We start from the raw sequence: 17,791 nt of genomic DNA, 5'->3' as shown, positions 1-17,791 counted from the left end.
CGCGGAATGGGCACTTGACCGTTGCCTCAAGACAGACAGATTCAGAAAGATCGAGAGAGGAATGGACTCGACTCACTAGGAATGTCTCTCGCGTCAGAGGTAACAAGCGTTTTAAGAATGTGAGATTTAAAAAGCTCACGCAAACAAAAGACGAAACAAAGTCCGGAACCTGCCACAGCAAACGTCGAGCGCCGCGCGATTTTCGCACCAGCGTTCGCTTCGAGCTTCGATGGCTCGGGCCACATGAGTCTCGTGGGAGGTGCCAGTGCATTGCAGTTTCGACCTGGATTTTGCTTCGCTGCGCGGTCTTTTTTTCCGCGTTTAGGGAAGGCATCCGCGCATGCGTGATGGTAGCTCGAGTCTCTTAAGCGCTCAAGCGCCTTACGGGAAAATTTTTTCGGTGGCCCCATAGAAATGCATAGACTTTTGCCAACCAGAGTGCTTAGAGTTATGTCAACCACGCGGCTCGCTCTCTAGACACCGCTGGGCGCTAGTAATGCTGTCAAGTTCCGAGTCGAACGTGATTCCTGACAGTTCATCTTGGCAAATTTGCCGCTCCGTACACAGCTACTTCAGACATCTAAAGACACCGCCAGACAGGAACGCAAATAGACAGTCGGCGACGTTGCAGCGCAGTGGGAGGCGTCCATGAAGCTCGATTGCTTCGGTGCATACCGCGAGAACGAAAGTCGTCGCCAGAGGCTGCAGCAAGAGGTGCACAATTGAAAGTTATCTGTCCGTATCCTCAAATGCTCTGGATGGCTCCTGCGTCATTCCATTAAAGCAGCCTGGTGTCTCAGAAAATGCAGCAGCCCACCGAGCTTCCTGTAGTGTCAAGGGCTGAGGGTTCGCAAGTTATCGCACGCTAAATCTTGAGGGGTGTATTCAAACGTACGACTAAAAGGGTAGAATGCCGTAGTAAGGTTTTCTGTAGGAAAGCGAGTCGGTTTCTGGATGGCACAAGATAGACCAGTTGAGATATCAACGATATACGCCGGGGTCACAACAGAACCAGGGACACCATTCACCGTCATGACTTTGCCACCTGAATCCTCCACGGGAGATGTGGACGTTCAGGAATCACAACAACGATTCATGTTGTGTTGGTGGAGTCTTTTCACGCGGCCTACTCACCATGGTCACAGATCAGTCAGACTGGTCCTCTGCTAACTGAATAGTCATGAACGGGGATCAGGCCTCTTAACTAGGATAAATGGCGTGCTCGCGATTGCTTCTTGCAGTTAGCGGCTCAATACCAAGAAGTATTACTCAGAGGAGCGTATCGGAACATGTGTTCCGTTTATTACTGCTCCAACAGAAAGGGGGGAGGGTGCGACACGGCCGCTGTATCCTCTGTTTTGCCGAGAAGGCCACCTTCTGCCATCGTCTGTGTCAGGCGGTCCCCTCGAAGATGAAGAGCAGGACAGAAGCACCGGACGCAGTGAAGAGATCCGCCGCAACGCTCCATGAGGGAGGAAGCGTGCAGCCCGGCATCCCAACAAAACGAAGCTGAAGTACACAGTGTCTCAATTCTTTGCCTGATTGGCCGAATCGCGGGCGCATGCAAGTCAATCTAGAGAGATACAGAGGTTGAAAGAGAGGAAAACCCAGCGCAGTACCTCCTCTTCCAGTATTCCAGTTAGAGTTTTGGCAATCATCTGGTTGCCTGTCACTCCTGCCACAGGTTGTCTCGTTACGAGCCCCGTGGTCACTATAGTGCTTATCGATAAGGGTTCCTCGCCTCGTGGAACGTGCTCCACCAGGGACTACGAAGCCTGTGCTCTTTGCTTCTGCTTTTCGGCGAGTCTTGTGTTTTTCCTTCGCAGAGGCGGCTCCGATGGAGAAACAATGGATGCAATCAATCGGGAATTCCTATGCACCATTAGCTCTGCATTCCGCAAAGCCCTGGTGTCTTACAGAGGCGTCTGACAACTTATGTACAACTGTCGCTGTCTCTGCATTACCTTCCTCCGCCTTGAACAACTCGCCCTCTCCTACCGCCCGGATGACCATCGCTCCACAGAGAATGTGTAATTGAGGCTGTTGACATCCGAAGGACAAAGTGAAAAAACTAATACTTCGTTGGGGTTCCCGCTTCGTCCGCAATTTCGTTACTCATAAACCGAAAGCATGAGAAGACCTCTACTACAATTCCCAGTTGAAAATACGCTCTAACCTGGATACACTTGACAGCTTTGCAGATGCTCCGAAAGTGTTCGGGAGCATACCCAGTTTGAGAGGCGCGGAACATCCCCGTTCCACAGCCGCACGAGCTGCTACGAGATGTGCGATGCCAGCAGCGTTTGTTTCTGAAAGCCAACGGTTCGTATTCATACGGCGCCAGGCACAGTAAATTCAGTGAATCGCCGGGAATTATGCTTGCCGGGAGTTATGCTTGCCAGAACAACTCTACATCGCACGTGTGCCTGATCACCCATCCAGCAGCACGAACAGACAGAAGAGCGCGCGTAACGGTAAGCACCGCTCCAGATGATCTGTCAGATATCTACCGAAGCGATAGGTTCCACCCTGATGTGGATTCTTGTGTGTCACATCCACGACCAAAAAAGTCACGGGAGCGTTGTTGCTGGTTGTCGGTCAGGCGCCTACATTCTTCATTGTGTCTACTAGTAGCGTCCGCCAGAAGACCACGTGCCCCGTTTTCACGCCCCATCCTCTTGTCGTGTTTTCTTGCAGGCACTGCCAGCAGCAGAACTAGTAGGCTCAAAAAGTTGCAAACTTGTTAGATGAACGGAAAACAAGTCCTGGTCATGTGTTCATTTCGAAAGAAGCATCGCTGTAAACGGCGACTGGCCGAGATCTCCAGAAGGCGCTTGCCCGACTTGGACGAAGCCTGTTCTCGAATCAGAAATCGAAGCCCGCGGACGTTTCTCCCGCCTCCCCCCACATGCCAGGTGAAAGTCAGCCATCGGGCCGTCGCGCGCAGCTGCAGGAAAAAAGACGGTGCATGTGTGTGTTTTGCCCCCTTTCCCGTCGCCGCAATTTTTTCCTGCCCGTGTGCCCCAAAAGGCGAATGCAACTGAGAAACAAACGTGCAGTTCCGGGCCGACGTGGAATTTCGAAATCGATTTCACCTTCAGCCGTTCACCTGCTCCGCCCACAGCAGGCGCGTTGCTGTACGTACACCGGGTTCTCTCCCGTTTCGAGGGACTCGATTCGTCTCAGGCTTGCCAACACTCTGTTTTCATGTCTGAACGGACAAAGAAAAGTTATAGTCTTCTGTTTCTGCTGCACGCGTGAACCACTATGTCGGGAGAAGGCCACTGTTTTGTCTCGCTCGGTCTCGGAGCGGTTCATTGCGTCCTCAGCCCTGCGTAGGAATTGCCTCCAGGGCTTGATTTAACCGAGAGGACTGCAGTCGACGGCAAGCTGTACTTCTTGTTTAATGATGCGAACAGAACGGTGCCACGCTTCTCCGGCTGCCAGCCGGGGAACGGGGACTCGTCGTTTGCGCCCTGCTTCCGGGAGGGAGGACGGCCAGGCGTTGCGCGCCCCCGTCCATGGGCCGTTGCGATCTCCAGGCTCCGCCTTGGCTACGGTCCCCGGCACGCGAAAGTTTTTCGGCGACTCCGCCCTCCACGCGTCTCCACAGCCCGCCCTCTTCGGGGTGTCTGAGGTTTGCGTGGAGGAGGCGACTTCCGACTGCGGGTCGGAGAAACAGAAAGTGACTGGAAGGCCACTCTGGGTGTACACGAGGACAAGGACGTGCAGACACGAAAGCCCGGAGTCGGATCACCGGAAAGCAACAAGATTTTTTTCAGTGTTCTTTCTTCCCCTTGCCGCTCACATTCTTTGGTGCATCTTAACAGCGTGTTGTGTCTGGGCTTCGGATCCAGATTCCTCGACCTCAGGTGAACGGGGACCCGAGAGTCGCAGCGTTGGGGGCGACCCCCCTTCAGATGAAAGTTTTTTTTCAGGCCCAAAGCGAGGGCGTGTCCCCTTTGCTTCGCCGTTTTCTGCTTTTAATGCAGTTACCAAGCACACCCCAAATCATCCACTGTCAAGCACCGCAAACGGCGGTGAGGCAACGGTTGTCTCGCCGGGCGATCCGCGCGGGGAAGCTGCGCAGACTCTGGGACTTGAACAGCTCGCCCATGGCGTGGAGGGGGACCGGGAATCTATTTCTAAGCAGTATGAGGAACCCAACAGAGACGAAAGTTCACCATTCCGTGGGGCGAATGAGCCGGTTCCGTCCACGCGGGAAGCGATACGCAGCGAAGGCTCACTTGACGGCAACGCAGAGAGAAACGGAATGTTCAGCGGGATACCTGAACGTCCAGAAGCTGTACAAACACTTCTGAACGCGGCAGCTTCTTCGAGCTCGACTCTGTACGACGGGCAAGAAAAGCATCGTTCTGCCGATGTGGAAAGGGGCGGGGGGAGAACACGAGACGAGGGAGGCTCCAGCGTAGCTACAGGAGGTGGACGGTTTTCGTATTACGCAGGCGACGTGGTGCTCAAGCGAACTGTCTCTCCGGACGGCAAGAGCTCTTCAGAGTGGCGTCCGGCCAGACACGAAGGAAAGGGAGGTGGAAAGAGACAGTTCGTGCGAGGCGGAAGCAACAGTCTCCATGTCGGCCCTCCGACGAGCACTGGTAAGCAATCGAAAGTCAGATGCAGACGCACTTGAAAACCGAGGAGCGAGCTCCAGCTCAGATGCTGGAGAGGCGATGGATGCGAGAACACGCTTTCCAGAGAACAGGATGTGAACCGGGACTCAGAGGTTCACAGTTCCCGTTCTGGACTTCGTAGCTGCAGTTTTGCAACGCAGAGAGCCTCGTGCACACATGATCCGAAGCGTGTGTGGCAGTCGGAAAGGAAAACCTTTTACACGGGCACCTTGCGGTCGCACGGGTTTTCTTTTCACCGGCCCTGATGATAACAGCGCACAGGTATCAGCGTGAAGTGAGGAAACGCGTAACTTCCGAGCGTGTGCGCGGGATCGGCTCCTTTCCCGAGTTGAACGCCGTACGGCTGTGAAACAGGACTTGCCCGTCGTGGGCACGAGGCCGCCGCTGTAGTTCTCCCAAGGCGTCCTGTCGGCTGATCGATGCCAGGCGGCGGACTCTGGTGAGGTGGCCGGCAGTCAAAGTGTGGGGGGTTCTTCGGGTTCATCAAATCCTAGAACGCTTCTAATGGTGCGTGCCTGCCTTGCATTGCGCATCCTCTGTCCCCCTCAGACTCCAACACTTTCTTCACCCCATCGCTGTATCGCCGCATGTGTCTGAAAGTCTTCGTCCACGACGGGTCGGCTCGGCTGTTCGCGGTGCTTCTGCTCCAGAACCTCGAATGGCCAACGTTCACAAAGTACCGCCTGGGCACTGCCATGTTTCTCAACAACCTCAGGAGGAAGGCTGCGAGTTTCGACGAGCACCGAGACTCGCAGTATGCGTTCCTGGACTGTTGTCCTCTCCACAAAATCGCAGCGAAAGGGGTGAGCGTTGACGCGAGAAAGACCCGCGACCGGGCTTCTGTTCGTGAGACGAAAGAGCTTGAATCGCCGCAGGACGGCAGAGACTCCTTCGAAGTCGCGTTCAGCGACTTGTCCTGGCGCCCTAACTGTGGGAACGGCTTTTCTCGCTCGTCGCGTGCGCGCGTGCCGAATCCTTCCGCTCGGTTGGCCCTTGTGGTAGCCCGCCTTTTTGCTTGCGTGTCCACGACGCATTTTGGGTCGTTTTCAGGCGCGTTCTCCTTCCCCGTCTTGGCGTGGACCCTCCCGCATGCTCTGGCCTTGTTTTTTTTTCTCGCAGCTGAGTTACCTTCGCGCTCGCGTGCATCGCCACTCGGACCTACGGCGGATCAAGCGCGAACTGCAGACCTCAAGCCGGGAGTTCAGCTACAGCGTGCGTCACTTGCCTGCTGTGAGGAAACAAGTCAGCTCGCGCACGGGTCTGTTCCAGGCGCTTCTCGTTACCTGGGACCTCTTCGCAACGTCCATTTTGAAGTTCAAGCTGTTCAAAGTCGGGGGCCCTGAGGCGCTGATGACTCACGGCCAAAAGTCGCGCTACTTCATGGATCTCGCCGAGCACCTCCTCGATCTCTGGTTCAGCGAACGGGCGTTCTTTGCTCCGCTGATGTGGGCGTACGGAAGCTTCGCCCCCGTCGTCAACGATGCGCCTTTCCGGCGGTGAGTCAGGCACTTGGTTCCGACAGACAGTGTCGGGAGGCGCGTGGAAGCACGACGGTTCTTCGAAGGGCTCTCGGGCACAAACCGCGAACTGCAGAGAAGACGCCGTCTGGACTCTTTTCCGCTCTCCACGGCGTGTTTCGCGGAGTGTCTCGGATGCTGCGTTTCTGCGTCTTAGGCCCCAGCAGAGCACGAGCATTCTCCTGATGGACGGCATGAAAGACTATCTCTTCGGGGAGCGGCCCCACCACCAGATGGGGGCCGGACTGTTGTACACGAGCCGTCAGCTGGACGCGCTTCGCTGGTTGGAAGGCCGCGTGAAGGAGGCAGTTTACCAGAAGCTTCAGAAGGCGTTGCGGCGCTTCCAGGGTTTCCCGGTGGTGTCTTCCTCGTCCGCGCCGTTTTACCGCGGCCACCGTTCGCACGCGGCGGGCGACGTTCCGTTTCTCGATCATTTTCCCGCGCTCTTCAGGGACAAGCGTCTCCCGACGGTCCAAGTAACTGGCTATTTTTTGCGGGGAGAGCGAGGAGACGAAGTCAAGGCAGGCGTCTTCGGAGACAAGATCGCCGACGACCGCGTCGAAGAGCTGATGGCTGGCCTCCCGGCCCACAGTGCGCTTCTCCAGCTGACCATGGTGGACGCGTGGGCGTGGAACAGATGCACTGACGAAGGCGGCGCGAACGGAGAGTGTCCAGAGGCACGCGCAGGCGGCCGCGCGGCGCCGAGCTGGTCCCCCTATGGAGTTCGCTTGCAAGACGACTCAGCGCCTCTAGGCCGTTACCTGCCGGTCAGCACCGCTTCGCAGCTCTTGAACATCGAGCTGAGGTGGGATCCGTCGCTTCTCAATGCAGCAGGGAGGACGGTCGTTCTCCTTAATGATATCGTCGGCCTCGACAGCGCAGGCGTACAGGGCCCAGAAGCCGATCCAGCGATGGACCTGGATGTCCACGCCGTTCTTCTTCTGCCTGTTCGAGACTTTAGCAGCGCCGAAGACGTCCGACGCGATGTCGTGCGCCTCGTCTCCTCTCGCACGCCCTCTCGTCTGTACGCGAAATCCGCTCAACAGAGCGGCCTGCTGGACCCGTCGCGCGTGAAGATCCTAGGCACAGCTCGGTGGGTCGGCAGCAATCAACCGCGGCTTTTGTTGGGCGAGTTCGGGCGCGGGATCTCATCGCGGGGCGTCCAGGGCTCTCTAGATCTTCTCGAAAGGGGCTCCATTCTCGTCCACATTTCAATCGCCGGCATCGCCAGGAAGTTCCGCGTTCCCGAAGACAAATCCAGTGGCCAGACGGCGGACGACGGAGTGGGCAGCGGCGCGGGGACTGCGCAGGACGGACAAAACGCGGCACGAGCGAGAACCGCCTTTCTCGGTGGAGCTGAGGAAGCAGGCCTCGGAGCGGCAGCTCAGGCAGGCTGGGGAATGACCGCGAAAGAGGCTTACCGCAGGCTTGTTCGCCGCACGCAAGGCGGACCCGCTCGTGTGGTGTACGTACAGACATCTGTCGAGGAGTTCCCAAAGGTGAGCGTTGTGGAACGGCGGGACGCGAAAATCGAGAGGGCCAGGCGATCTGAGCTTGTCAGTCTACTGCAAAGTTTCACGTGTGCCGAGACTGTCTCGTGCAGCCAAACCAGTTGAAGATTCCGTCCTGGGCGTGTCCACGCGTCACGCGCGGGTGTCCAGTCTTGTGCGCGTTGTGTGTCGCGAGAGACTGGGGCGGTTTGCTGACATGCGCGACGCAGATCAGATGTTCGGGGTAGGCTTTGTGTGTGTCCTTCCTGTGTTGCCAGGCCAAGGCAGACAAGAAGAAACAGCGACGAGGGGGCCGCATCCCCTGGATGGCTGTGGCCATCTCGAACATGTGCGTTTTTTTCTTTTTTCTGATCATCTTCGTTTATCTCCATTGGCGTAGGCACGTCGATTTGCCGTGGTGGCTGAAGTGTGTGTGCACGAGTGCGGCCCCGTGGATGGAGGACGACGACGCTTCTGAGGCGGCCGACAGCGACAACCAGCGGGAGTCCTGCGACAGCAGCTGCGAAGGTTCCGAGTCTGTGGATGAGCGTTCATACTCGTCAACAGCAGATCCTGACGGGTTCTCGAGTGCGAGGGAGCGGTCCTCTTCGCTCACTTCGTGGAGCCTAGGAGGCTGCCCATCCAGGGCGAGCCGATACCCCACCGCAGCCTCCGTGCCACGTGAGGGGGGGTCTCCTTTCGATTCGTATTTTCAGTCGCCTCTTTCGCTTGTTCCGCTCGTGACGGAGCTGCCTTCAGTGATGGGCAGGGAGTTCTCGGGGAGTGCAGCGGTCCCTCTCGGCTGCGGGTGGCCCGGAGGTGCAGTCCAGTCCCCTCTCTACGTGCTCTACAGGGCCCAACTCCCCCACCTTGAATGGGCGAGGCGGGAGCGCGAGAGCGCACACGCTTCGTTTCCCAGACGGGGGAGTCTTGGCTTGTCACTCCCGAGAGGGGGCTCTGGCGGTGCTCTGCCCGTATCGAGAGCCCAAGAGAGCGCACAGACAGGGATCAGCAGGAGCGCAACCGATGGGGACACTGTGGGGAACCGCGCAGAGACGTTTGCAGGAAGTGCGGACAGACAAGAGGCGCTCGAGACAGGCTCTCCAGGACCGCGGGATGCGTGCCCGGGGACCGATGGGGAAAAGGACGGAGCCGAGGCGGGATGCGATTATGAACTCGTCGTCAGATTCGTGGATTCCCGCGAACGCAGGAGCTCGTGGGTGTAATTCCACGGGACAAGGTCCTCCGTCTCTTCGCCTTTCTTCCGAAGTTTTTCTGGGATTCGCGGGAAACCAACTAGAAAATGGTGTAGAACAGGCCTCAGTAATTTTGACCACTCCAGGTAGTCATATAGCGTACCAGTGTGCGAAAGGATAGCGGCGGCGTTGTGCCTGGCGGCAGGACAGCGAAACTGTGCCTGCAACGCTGTCAGACACTTCGATCAAAGAAGCCGCTAGCCCTCCCAGTGGATGTACACCCGACCCGGGGTTGATGTGCTATCAGTCGCGTGTCCTGCTTCACTTTCAGAAGGCGGGCATCAGCTCATCTATTATAACACACAACCTATAAAAGGCAATATAAATGTAATACAAAGCGTCTTTTTACCTTTTTTGGTAATTGAATATACATATACTTTAGTAACGAGGTAGCTCCACAACCAGGGTGGTCTGTAGGCATGCGCGTATACGCATGGTCTGTAGGCATGCGCGTATACGCATGTTCGCATATGTATATACATGAATATATATGCATATATTATGGTACTGCACAGAAGACAGTGGGGAAGCCGACGTGGTTGTGGTTGGTCGTTGCTGAGCACAGTTTGTAGAAGGTCCGTGTGATACTGATGATTACCTGAGCGGTGAGACAAGTCTGAGGGGCGATGTTCATTTGTGGGAAAATCTGTTCGTCGTCGGGCAGTTTTTGTGCAAGGCCTTTACGAGCTTTTCCTGTTTCGCTGGGGCATGATGTGAATTTAGGGGGAAGGATGCTGGCTATATGCCGTCGTCTTTCCTGTGTTGCCCGGGCTCCTGCATCGCTGACACCCTTGGCCTTCCGGAGATGGCCTGGTAGATTGTTCTTTCGCTGGTGCTGGATGTATTCTTTTCCGAGTACCAAATAGGGGTTAGTGTGCCCTGAGACAGCAGAACCGTACAGGTGTTTTAGTCGAGTTAATCCTCGCTTATCCCTCGTCGACTCCCAGTTGACTTGCTCTCGAGTGCATCTTCCGTTCTTTTGAGACTTCAACAGTCTTTCCATTTTCTTGGGGAGGCAGGTGGTTTTCTTGTGTTTGGTCGGCAACCAGTAAAGCGCAACTTGTGTTCGCAACTCTAAAGCGCCAATCAGGAGTCACTGGTTCCTGCGCATAGGTATGGTCATTCTGATTTGGTTTCGCTGTTGCAACCAATCAGCGTCCAAGTGGCACAGCGACGTGCGGCTAGGCAGACGGCTGATGCTGCCCGTCAGTGACTGCAGTTGCTGTCGTCCAGCTCCTTACTTTTGTGGGTGCGTCTGTGAACTCGACTGCATCTGTGTTTTTACGGCCAAGTAACGAAGAAATTTGAACGCCCTGGGACGCGTCACAACGTCGCGATTGCTTTCCGTCGGTTTGCCGCCAAATTAGCCGAAGGCACAGAAAAGCACAGAACAGATGTTTGCAGCAGCGACAGGTTACCGGGGATGCGAGAAAGCAGCAGGTGAATGACCCTCCTCGACGGCACAGAGCTCTCCATTTCCCTCGCAACAGTGATATTCCCTCCGAGGAGGTCCGCTCCAAACGGCTGGCGTTGCTGCTTGGTCTCATTTTCGGAAGTGGCAGTAGTTTGGGTAGTCAAGTGTTCTCTAGTGGATGCTCGGCCCGGTGTTCGGCGACGCCGAGTATTTTCTCTTTGCCGTCAGACGAGGACGAAGCGCCTCATAGGTGGAGGAAAATGCGGACCGTGTGCCTGGTCGAGCTCAGTTGCATCCAGTGAAGATGGTCCATCTCTTAGAGGGTACGGAACATAATTCAGGTTCTAGAACGATAGGGTTTTTTCCTTTTACACAAAGGAGCAAGATGGTCATCCGTCAGATATAGGACTAGGAAGCAAGACTAAAAACCGACGGTGGCAGCGGGGGCGCGTCAGTGGTCGCGTTTATTTGTGAACTTTTCTCGACAACGTGGAAGGCCGTAAATACTGCTGTTCGCGGGTGCGATCCCTCTTCTTCCCAACGGATCGGAGGACCGTGTCATTCGTGCACTGCTGCACGGGATAACCCGACATCGCTGTAATACTCTAGGCTTGTTTGTGTAGTTCTGTAGCTTTACGCGGTTACTTGGCCAATGGGCCAATGCATACTTCCTATTTCCAGCCGCTTCTTCTACAGTAAAAGCGTTCGTGGAAATTCTGATTGTTCGGCGTATAATCCTGGCACAGTCTTCTAATTTAGCGATGACAGAAATCTGCGGACTCTGTCTTTGCCCCTCGGCACAACTTTCCTATAGGCGCTACACACACGTACTCCGAGATATGCCTGTGGAGCCTCTGTTGTCCATGATCATCCGGAACTCATCATAGAATACGCAACGGCGTAAGATTACTGCGATGACAGTGAACGGTTATTATTGTTCAACAGGCTGGCGGCCCATTTTGTTGTTTGTGTGGTTCAAGAAATTGAGTGACGGGAAACATTGTCCTTCGAGGCGACGACGGGGGCAGTGCGTGCGCGGCTGTTCCTTTTTCCCTTCGGCTTCGCGATGTGCGCTCCTCCGCATTTTCTGTCAACCTTTTGCAAGTTCCGAAACATTTTATACTGGCCGATAGCCTTGAGTAACAACGCAACCGTGTGCCACAGAGAGTCTTCCACATGCACAGTGCGGAGGCCATCCCGGTGGCGCCTGACACGAAACTCGCGGGGACGCCGCCGAGCGTGCCCATACTGTCCATCCGACTGGACCGCCTGCCCGTTCACCTGCTGGTGGCAGCGTCGCGCTTTTCCTCCCTGCTGACTCTCCGAACTACGCAAACGTGTGTTCTTCGTTTCGCCAGGGTGTTGAACTCCTCTTTTTGGAGTCGAATTCGAAGAAATACATCGTCCTAGCCTGTCTCGCATGCCACCTGCATCTCCGCACGGTTGTGGTTTTGCCGTTGGGGAACGGGTTGCCCATCGCGGGCTCCTGGGTGTCAGGCAGGGTTTCCCCGCTTCGTGTTTGTTTTAGCAACGAACCACTATTTCAGGCGTACTTCCGTTCTACGGATATTGCGGGAGTTTTGTGCCGGAGTGAAAGCTGTGGGGTCTCTCCTTCACGCCGGCCTACCGGCTCTTCACGGGGACGAAGGAGCGCGGGATCGTGGGGGTCCACGTCCGGGGAGAGTCAGACTTGCGTGTTCCGTTGCTCTCTTTTCTTCGGAGGAAAGACAAGCCCTTAACTCGAGTCACATCGGCTTTCCTCTTGCAGCCGAGACGCAGAATATCCAGGCCGCATGCACCTGCCGTCCGCTCTCCAGGCGAGTTGTGATTGGGGCAACCGTATTGGGTTGGGTCCACTCCCAGGTGTACCTACGCTTCCAGCTGTTGGCCACTTCAAAGTGTAGCTCATCGGGGTTTCTCGCCAGTCCCGCATGCAGTAGAACCGTTTCATCGTCTCTCTGACTTCTGGACATCGTGGCTCCCTGCCGATTCTCATCCATCCGTCGGTCTTCCTTCGTCCAGTATGTCATTCCACAACGCCGAGGTTTGGCCATGGCTCAACCCATAGCCTGGTCTCATGAACAGTATCCGAGTTAGAAACTGCTGGACAGAGTGTGCCAAAAATCGACAGGTTGGGGCACTGGCGAAGAAACTGATGTGTGTTTAATGACGCTTTCGACTATAGAGGCTCTCACGTCGTACCACAAAGTCGCAACTTGCTCTTCATGTCCCTTGCAAACATTTACGCTGGGAACGAAGTAGTGCATATTGCACTTGGATTCCACAGGAGGCTCCCACATGCCACGGGCTTCGGAAGATATGCCTGGCACCGTTGCCGGCCTCGCTAGCTGGGTTACGGGCTTTACGAGAAGCGAGATAAGTTGTGATTCAACAAAAGCCCTGGCTTTCGAGGGAATTTCGGCGCTACGCTCGTCCGGCATGCCTGCTCTCCATGACCGACAAGATGGGATACTGCTTTCAGTCAATCGTCCCTGCCACCTGAATCCTTCCCCTCCGGATAGAATGCGCCATAATCTCCAGGCGCCCTATGAGCCTTCTGGATCTCATGGATCTACTCTGGCGCAGACTCGAGGAGGGCTTCAAATCCCGGCGGTCCCTCGCCATTCTCCTGATTCACGTGACTGGACACAAGATGGGATGTGTCCGGTGCGAGCCGGGGTTGGTGGCTTCTCGGGACCCGCATGCCGGAATACCCCTGGATGCAGGTCTTCCCCGGCAGAGACATTCCCCAGGCGAAGTGCGACATCCAGCTCCGCAACGGTTTCCTTGCGCCTTGTCTCTGGCGCCTTGGCCCCGGGCGGCTCTAAATTCGCCGTTGAGAACGAAGATGACAGTGACGCCGAGGCAGAGGCAGGATGCACCAATAGACAGGATTCGGCGACGTGCACCTCAGGTGCCAGCCCGCGCGTGCTGAAGAAGGAATCCGTTTGTGACTGGCCTCTGAAGTCCGCAGGAAAGTCAAGCGGGCGAGAGGTGTCCACCGGTTGTCTGCCGGCGCCGTTTTCTTCCGCCTCAGTCGATTTGGCGTCTCGCGCGATCATTAATCTGTACACCGCAGCCGCGAAAGAGTCTACGGTGACGGCGGGAGCGCCGACTCTTGAGGCAATGGACTGCCGCAGGGAGCATGGTCACATGAATCTCTTTATGTGGCTAGAGCGGAGGAAGCTGAAGCCGACGCTTGTCCGGTCACAAGCGTACGACGCCTTCAGGATGTGGTGTTGTAGTGGGAATTCATCATCCTGCGCGTGTGCGCATCAGGCGTCTGTGGGCGCAGAATCTCCCCTGAGCTCAAGTCAACGTGTACAGCTGTTGTCGCCGGAAATATTGCCTCCCCTCGTGAAAGCATCTTTTGACACCGTTGGAGCGAGGAGGATCCGTGCTGGATGCCCGCACCAGTGGACATGGAAAGGCGATAACGTTATCATGGCGCTGCCGCCCGCGAGCGTCCTCGCCTCGCGTGGCATGCAGCCGGCTCTCAGCGAGCAGAGCCGCCCACTGTGGCGCCGAGCCAGTACTGACGACGGCCGACTCCAAGGCTGGACGGAGGAGCAGCTGGAAGTGCGCGTGGCCGTGCGACAGCGCCAGCCTCGGGCGTCGGGCCTGCGAGGGTTTGTGCGGCGCATGTCGAAGAAAGTCACCTTTTCTTTGGACACGCCTGAGAAAGTTCGTTCTCGAGACGGAGAAGATGGGGGCAACAGACAGTGGATTTCCGGATTCGTGCCGTCTCCGGTCTCGGAAACGCATGCAACAGGCGGCCATTTGGGAGGGAATGGTCACGCGCTGCGGACAGCAAACGACTCGTGGAGAGAAGAGGGAAGGCTCTCACGACAGTCGTCCTCAGGAGGGGAGGAAAGTAGCCGACGCTCGTCACGAAGCATGTCTAGAACTAGCGACACCAGTCAAGATGGGACGCCTTCGTCAGTCACCCGCCGAGGCCGGAGCGGGGGTTTGTCCCGGCGGAGGCGCGGCCTCTCGCCGCTTCCTCTTCTATTGGATCTGCTCGGAGAAGATGAGCCTTTTTTGTCCCAAGTCGTTTTGGAGCCTCAACTTGACCAAAACGACGGGAACTATTCGGCGCACGCCGTCCCTCGGGCGGTTATAGGAGCGGCAGGCTCAGGCTGGGGGGACAGTGCGTTGCTGCCATCGGGTCCAGGAGTTCCTGGCGGGACTTCGAGAGGTCTGTATCACCCGCTTGATAGACCCGAGACGCTTTTTCCACAGGCTCGTGCGCGGCATTTGAGACGCCAGTTTTTTCGTCACAGGTCAGCGCCTGGTGGAAGCCCGATATCGTGGGCCACATTGAACGGAGAGCTATCGAAATACCCTAGTTTATTGGTGTCGCCTCCTGTGTCGACTCCGCTTGCTCCAGCAGGTGTGTCGACTGCCCCTACATCTTGTTCCAGCAGTGTGAGCAGCCGGGGCAACCCAGAGAGCACACTCTCTGGGAGCGAATCTGTTTCGAAGCAAGAGGATTCGGTGCCCTGTCCCGACAGGGGAAAAGGGAAGAAATGGTCTGCGGTCTGTAAGCTGCGAACAACGGCACCTCCGGCGAAAGGCCAAGTCAAAAACCGTCCTAGTCGACTCTCAAGGTTCCTCTCACATTGGAAGCTGTCTCCGGTGACCACCTTGAATGCCACAGAGCGGGAGCCACCACCCCCAGCTGTTTGCTGTCAATACACTCTGTCAGAGATCGATCAAGCAGGTCGGCAGGTCATGGAGCTCCCCGATGGCCTGTGTGGCAGCCAAATAGCTGAGAGTGGTTGTGTGGCACCAGGTGTTGGCCGCGCCCCGCAGTTTCAGCTTGCTGGTTCGTCGGCGGAGCGTGAAGTCGAGACAGAGAGAGAACGGCGACGATTCTCTGAAGAAGCACGTACAGCGCCGAGAACCCGTGAAGGAACGGAGAGTCCAGTGTTTTCTCGCACGCCACGTAAAGGAGTGGACACCGAGACGATTGACGATACACGGCCCCCGCTGGCGTGGAGCGGGGCTGTCTAGTGATGACAGGAGTGTCGCCTCCTTTGAAATTGCGTCAGAAAACTCCAGCGAGACATCACTGTCACTGCCCATTCCGGTGGAGACGGTTTTTTAACAGCGAGGTCGGGCGGACGGAGTAGGCCGGAGAATGAAGCTGTGCTGAAAAAAGGAATGCAGGATCCGACGCTCAAGGAAACACTCCCGGAAGTGCCGGGGGTTTCAGATATTGCACCCGTGACGGCCGCCGACAAGAGAGAACGGACGAAAACCGTTCTCTCTGGGATAACGCTCGAGCTATCGGCGATGATATGCGGCGTCTCATGTCGCCTCTACAGAGAGAAAGACAGCATACCGGAAGAACCTAAGGCCCCTTCAAAGCGCCAGCAACCCGCGTTCCAGCTGGACGGTTTGTCCATTTAGGTTCGATGGGCCCTGCCAGTCGGGGCTTACACAGTGATATTTTTGCTAATATCCATGGAGTCGTTTTCTTGGCCTGCCAACGCGATGACAGACAAGTCGTCACCACGTCTGCGCTTGTCTGCGTAGTTCCATGAGCCTGGCGAGTACGATAGGTACATTGCCGAAGGCTAACGAGCTGGAAACCCCTGAGTACACTAAAGTATAACAGGTTCGATAGAAGTGCGGGCGCCCCTCAGCGATGAGCTGTGGCACAAAGCTGGCAGGGGGGGCATGTCTTTTTTTTGGAGAGGCCCCTGACACAGTCTGCGCAATTGAAAGCTAGCAACACTCACTGCGATACCCATCAAGGACACAGCCAGTCGGGCAGATCGGCTTCAATCTGGGAACTGTTCTAATTGGTATCATATACTGTGTCAACGTGCTACTGGAGTCGCCCAGTCGCGCGCTTCGGGGGATCCTGTACAGTCTCGATTCATGTGCGCACGCGTGCAAATTTCCACCGCCGCACTGTTTATGGAATTGTTTACATAAATGGCAGTAAAGTTGGTGGGGAGTTTCACTGAGAGGCTCGTTGTCTTTCCCCCCCCCCCCCCCCTCCCCGTCTCTATTTTTCCCCTCCAAGTGGCTCTCCCGGTCAAACGGGGGCGTCATGGGGGCAGGTCTGTGTCAGCGCATCGATCTAGAGTTGCTAGAGGATCAATGACCGACTCTGTGCGCAACTTGGACTTTCGCTTGCGATTTGACGGTCGTTCCTGGTGCCGTAAGAATTGTTTTCTAATGGGCCTCCGGAGGCAGTCTGGGTGGTGAATAGGACAGCAACGATCCCGAATAGAAGCATACTCGAGAAGCTGGATGACAGTGTAGTCAGACGGCCGACGGCTTATGCAGTAAGAAACGCCGTCCGCATCTAAAATTGCTGCAGCATCAGTCAGATCCTGACGACTGCGCCTCTTTGGAGTTGACGGATTTTGTTTCGGCGGCTACTGTGTCACGCACGCACATGTAAAGATCGTAGGATCCCATCGACCGAACACAAAGCTAATCTCGTATACACCCGTCGGAGAGGTAGAGCACCGCAAACTGCAACTGCAAAACTAGACCTGGCGACAAGGCCAAACACTACTACGCCCACCAACAAGGATCGTTCGGCTAAAAACTGCGCGTTTTCGTGCTTTCCAAGGAGGCAGGCATATTGTGGCAGCAGATTATGACGATTTGCGCACCTTCCGTCCCGTGTACGTCGGCTGCTTCATCTGAGCGACAGTCAGTCCAGGGGGCAAATCAAACAGCTAGTCTACAAGTCCACCGCCGAAGTTCTCATCTGCTTTGATGCCTTAACTTTGTTGATTTCCCCGGAGGTTTTGAAATACAAGCCGTTGTGATATCTACATTGTCACTCGTTATTCACGCTAAGTATGCACCAGTGGCTCTCTTGCGTCCTGTCCACTTTTGAGGGAGCTAAAACAGCTTCTCGCTCGATAGCTTAGAATATACCAGCGCGGGCAGAATAGGATGAGACTACCTGGAGAGGGAGAGAGATCGAGGCGAGCGGAAACAGGGAGAATAAAGTGGGCAGACAATTCCCCGTATGCCTGGTACAACAGCAGAGTAGTTGGTTTTCCTGTCAGGGACCCCATCGTATGTCTGGTGTTCCTTGCTCCAACTCAAGCATAGATTGACATCCCGTAAACGTAGAGGCCATCATCCTCCTGGTTCCTGGAGGCCACTTCGTTGAGCACAGACACATTCGTCTCCAGGACGTGGTGACCGTATCAGTGATGGCCGCACTAGGCGCACCAAAAGTAAAACCAACCCCAGAAGGAAAACACCAAGCGTAACGTTGTCGCCCTACCACATCCGACTAAAGATTTTTACAGACTACAGGCAGATGGCATTTCTGGATGCTTTCTTGCTAGCCCGGAAATGGAGATTCCTTCTAAATATTCGTAGTGATCAACATCAAAAGTGGAATGTATACGAGTAAACGGGCACCTCAGTCTCGCGTACTACGAGCTGGAAGCGCTGCATTAGGTCTCGCGCAGAGTAT

General features: G+C 55.9%; 2 protein-coding genes across 2 annotated transcripts; both read left to right on the top strand.

Annotated features, from left to right (window-relative positions):
* Positions 1-4,273: 4,273 nt before the first annotated feature.
* Positions 4,274-8,885, top strand: NCLIV_055540 (hypothetical protein; the record flags this gene model as incomplete). Its single annotated transcript, XM_003885108.1, has 5 exons — positions 4,274-4,616; positions 5,202-5,461; positions 5,772-6,148; positions 6,327-7,668; positions 7,938-8,885. 5 exons carry the CDS (start codon positions 4,274-4,276, stop codon positions 8,883-8,885), a joined length of 3,270 nt encoding a protein of 1,089 aa, XP_003885157.1.
* A 3,742-nt stretch (positions 8,886-12,627) lies between these two features.
* NCLIV_055530 (conserved hypothetical protein) lies at positions 12,628-15,345 on the top strand (the record flags this gene model as incomplete). Its single annotated transcript, XM_003885107.1, has 1 exon — positions 12,628-15,345. The coding sequence occupies one exon, from the start codon at positions 12,628-12,630 to the stop codon at positions 15,343-15,345; it is 2,718 nt and encodes a 905-aa protein (XP_003885156.1).
* Between the last annotated feature and the right edge of the window lie 2,446 nt (positions 15,346-17,791).

This window comes from Neospora caninum, chromosome XI (genome assembly GCF_000208865.1).
Source record: "Neospora caninum Liverpool complete genome, chromosome XI".
Taxonomy (NCBI): Eukaryota; Apicomplexa; class Conoidasida; order Eucoccidiorida; family Sarcocystidae; genus Neospora; species Neospora caninum.
The sequence above is the reverse complement of the archived record's forward strand: the minus strand, read 5'-3'. Positions and strand labels throughout refer to the sequence as shown.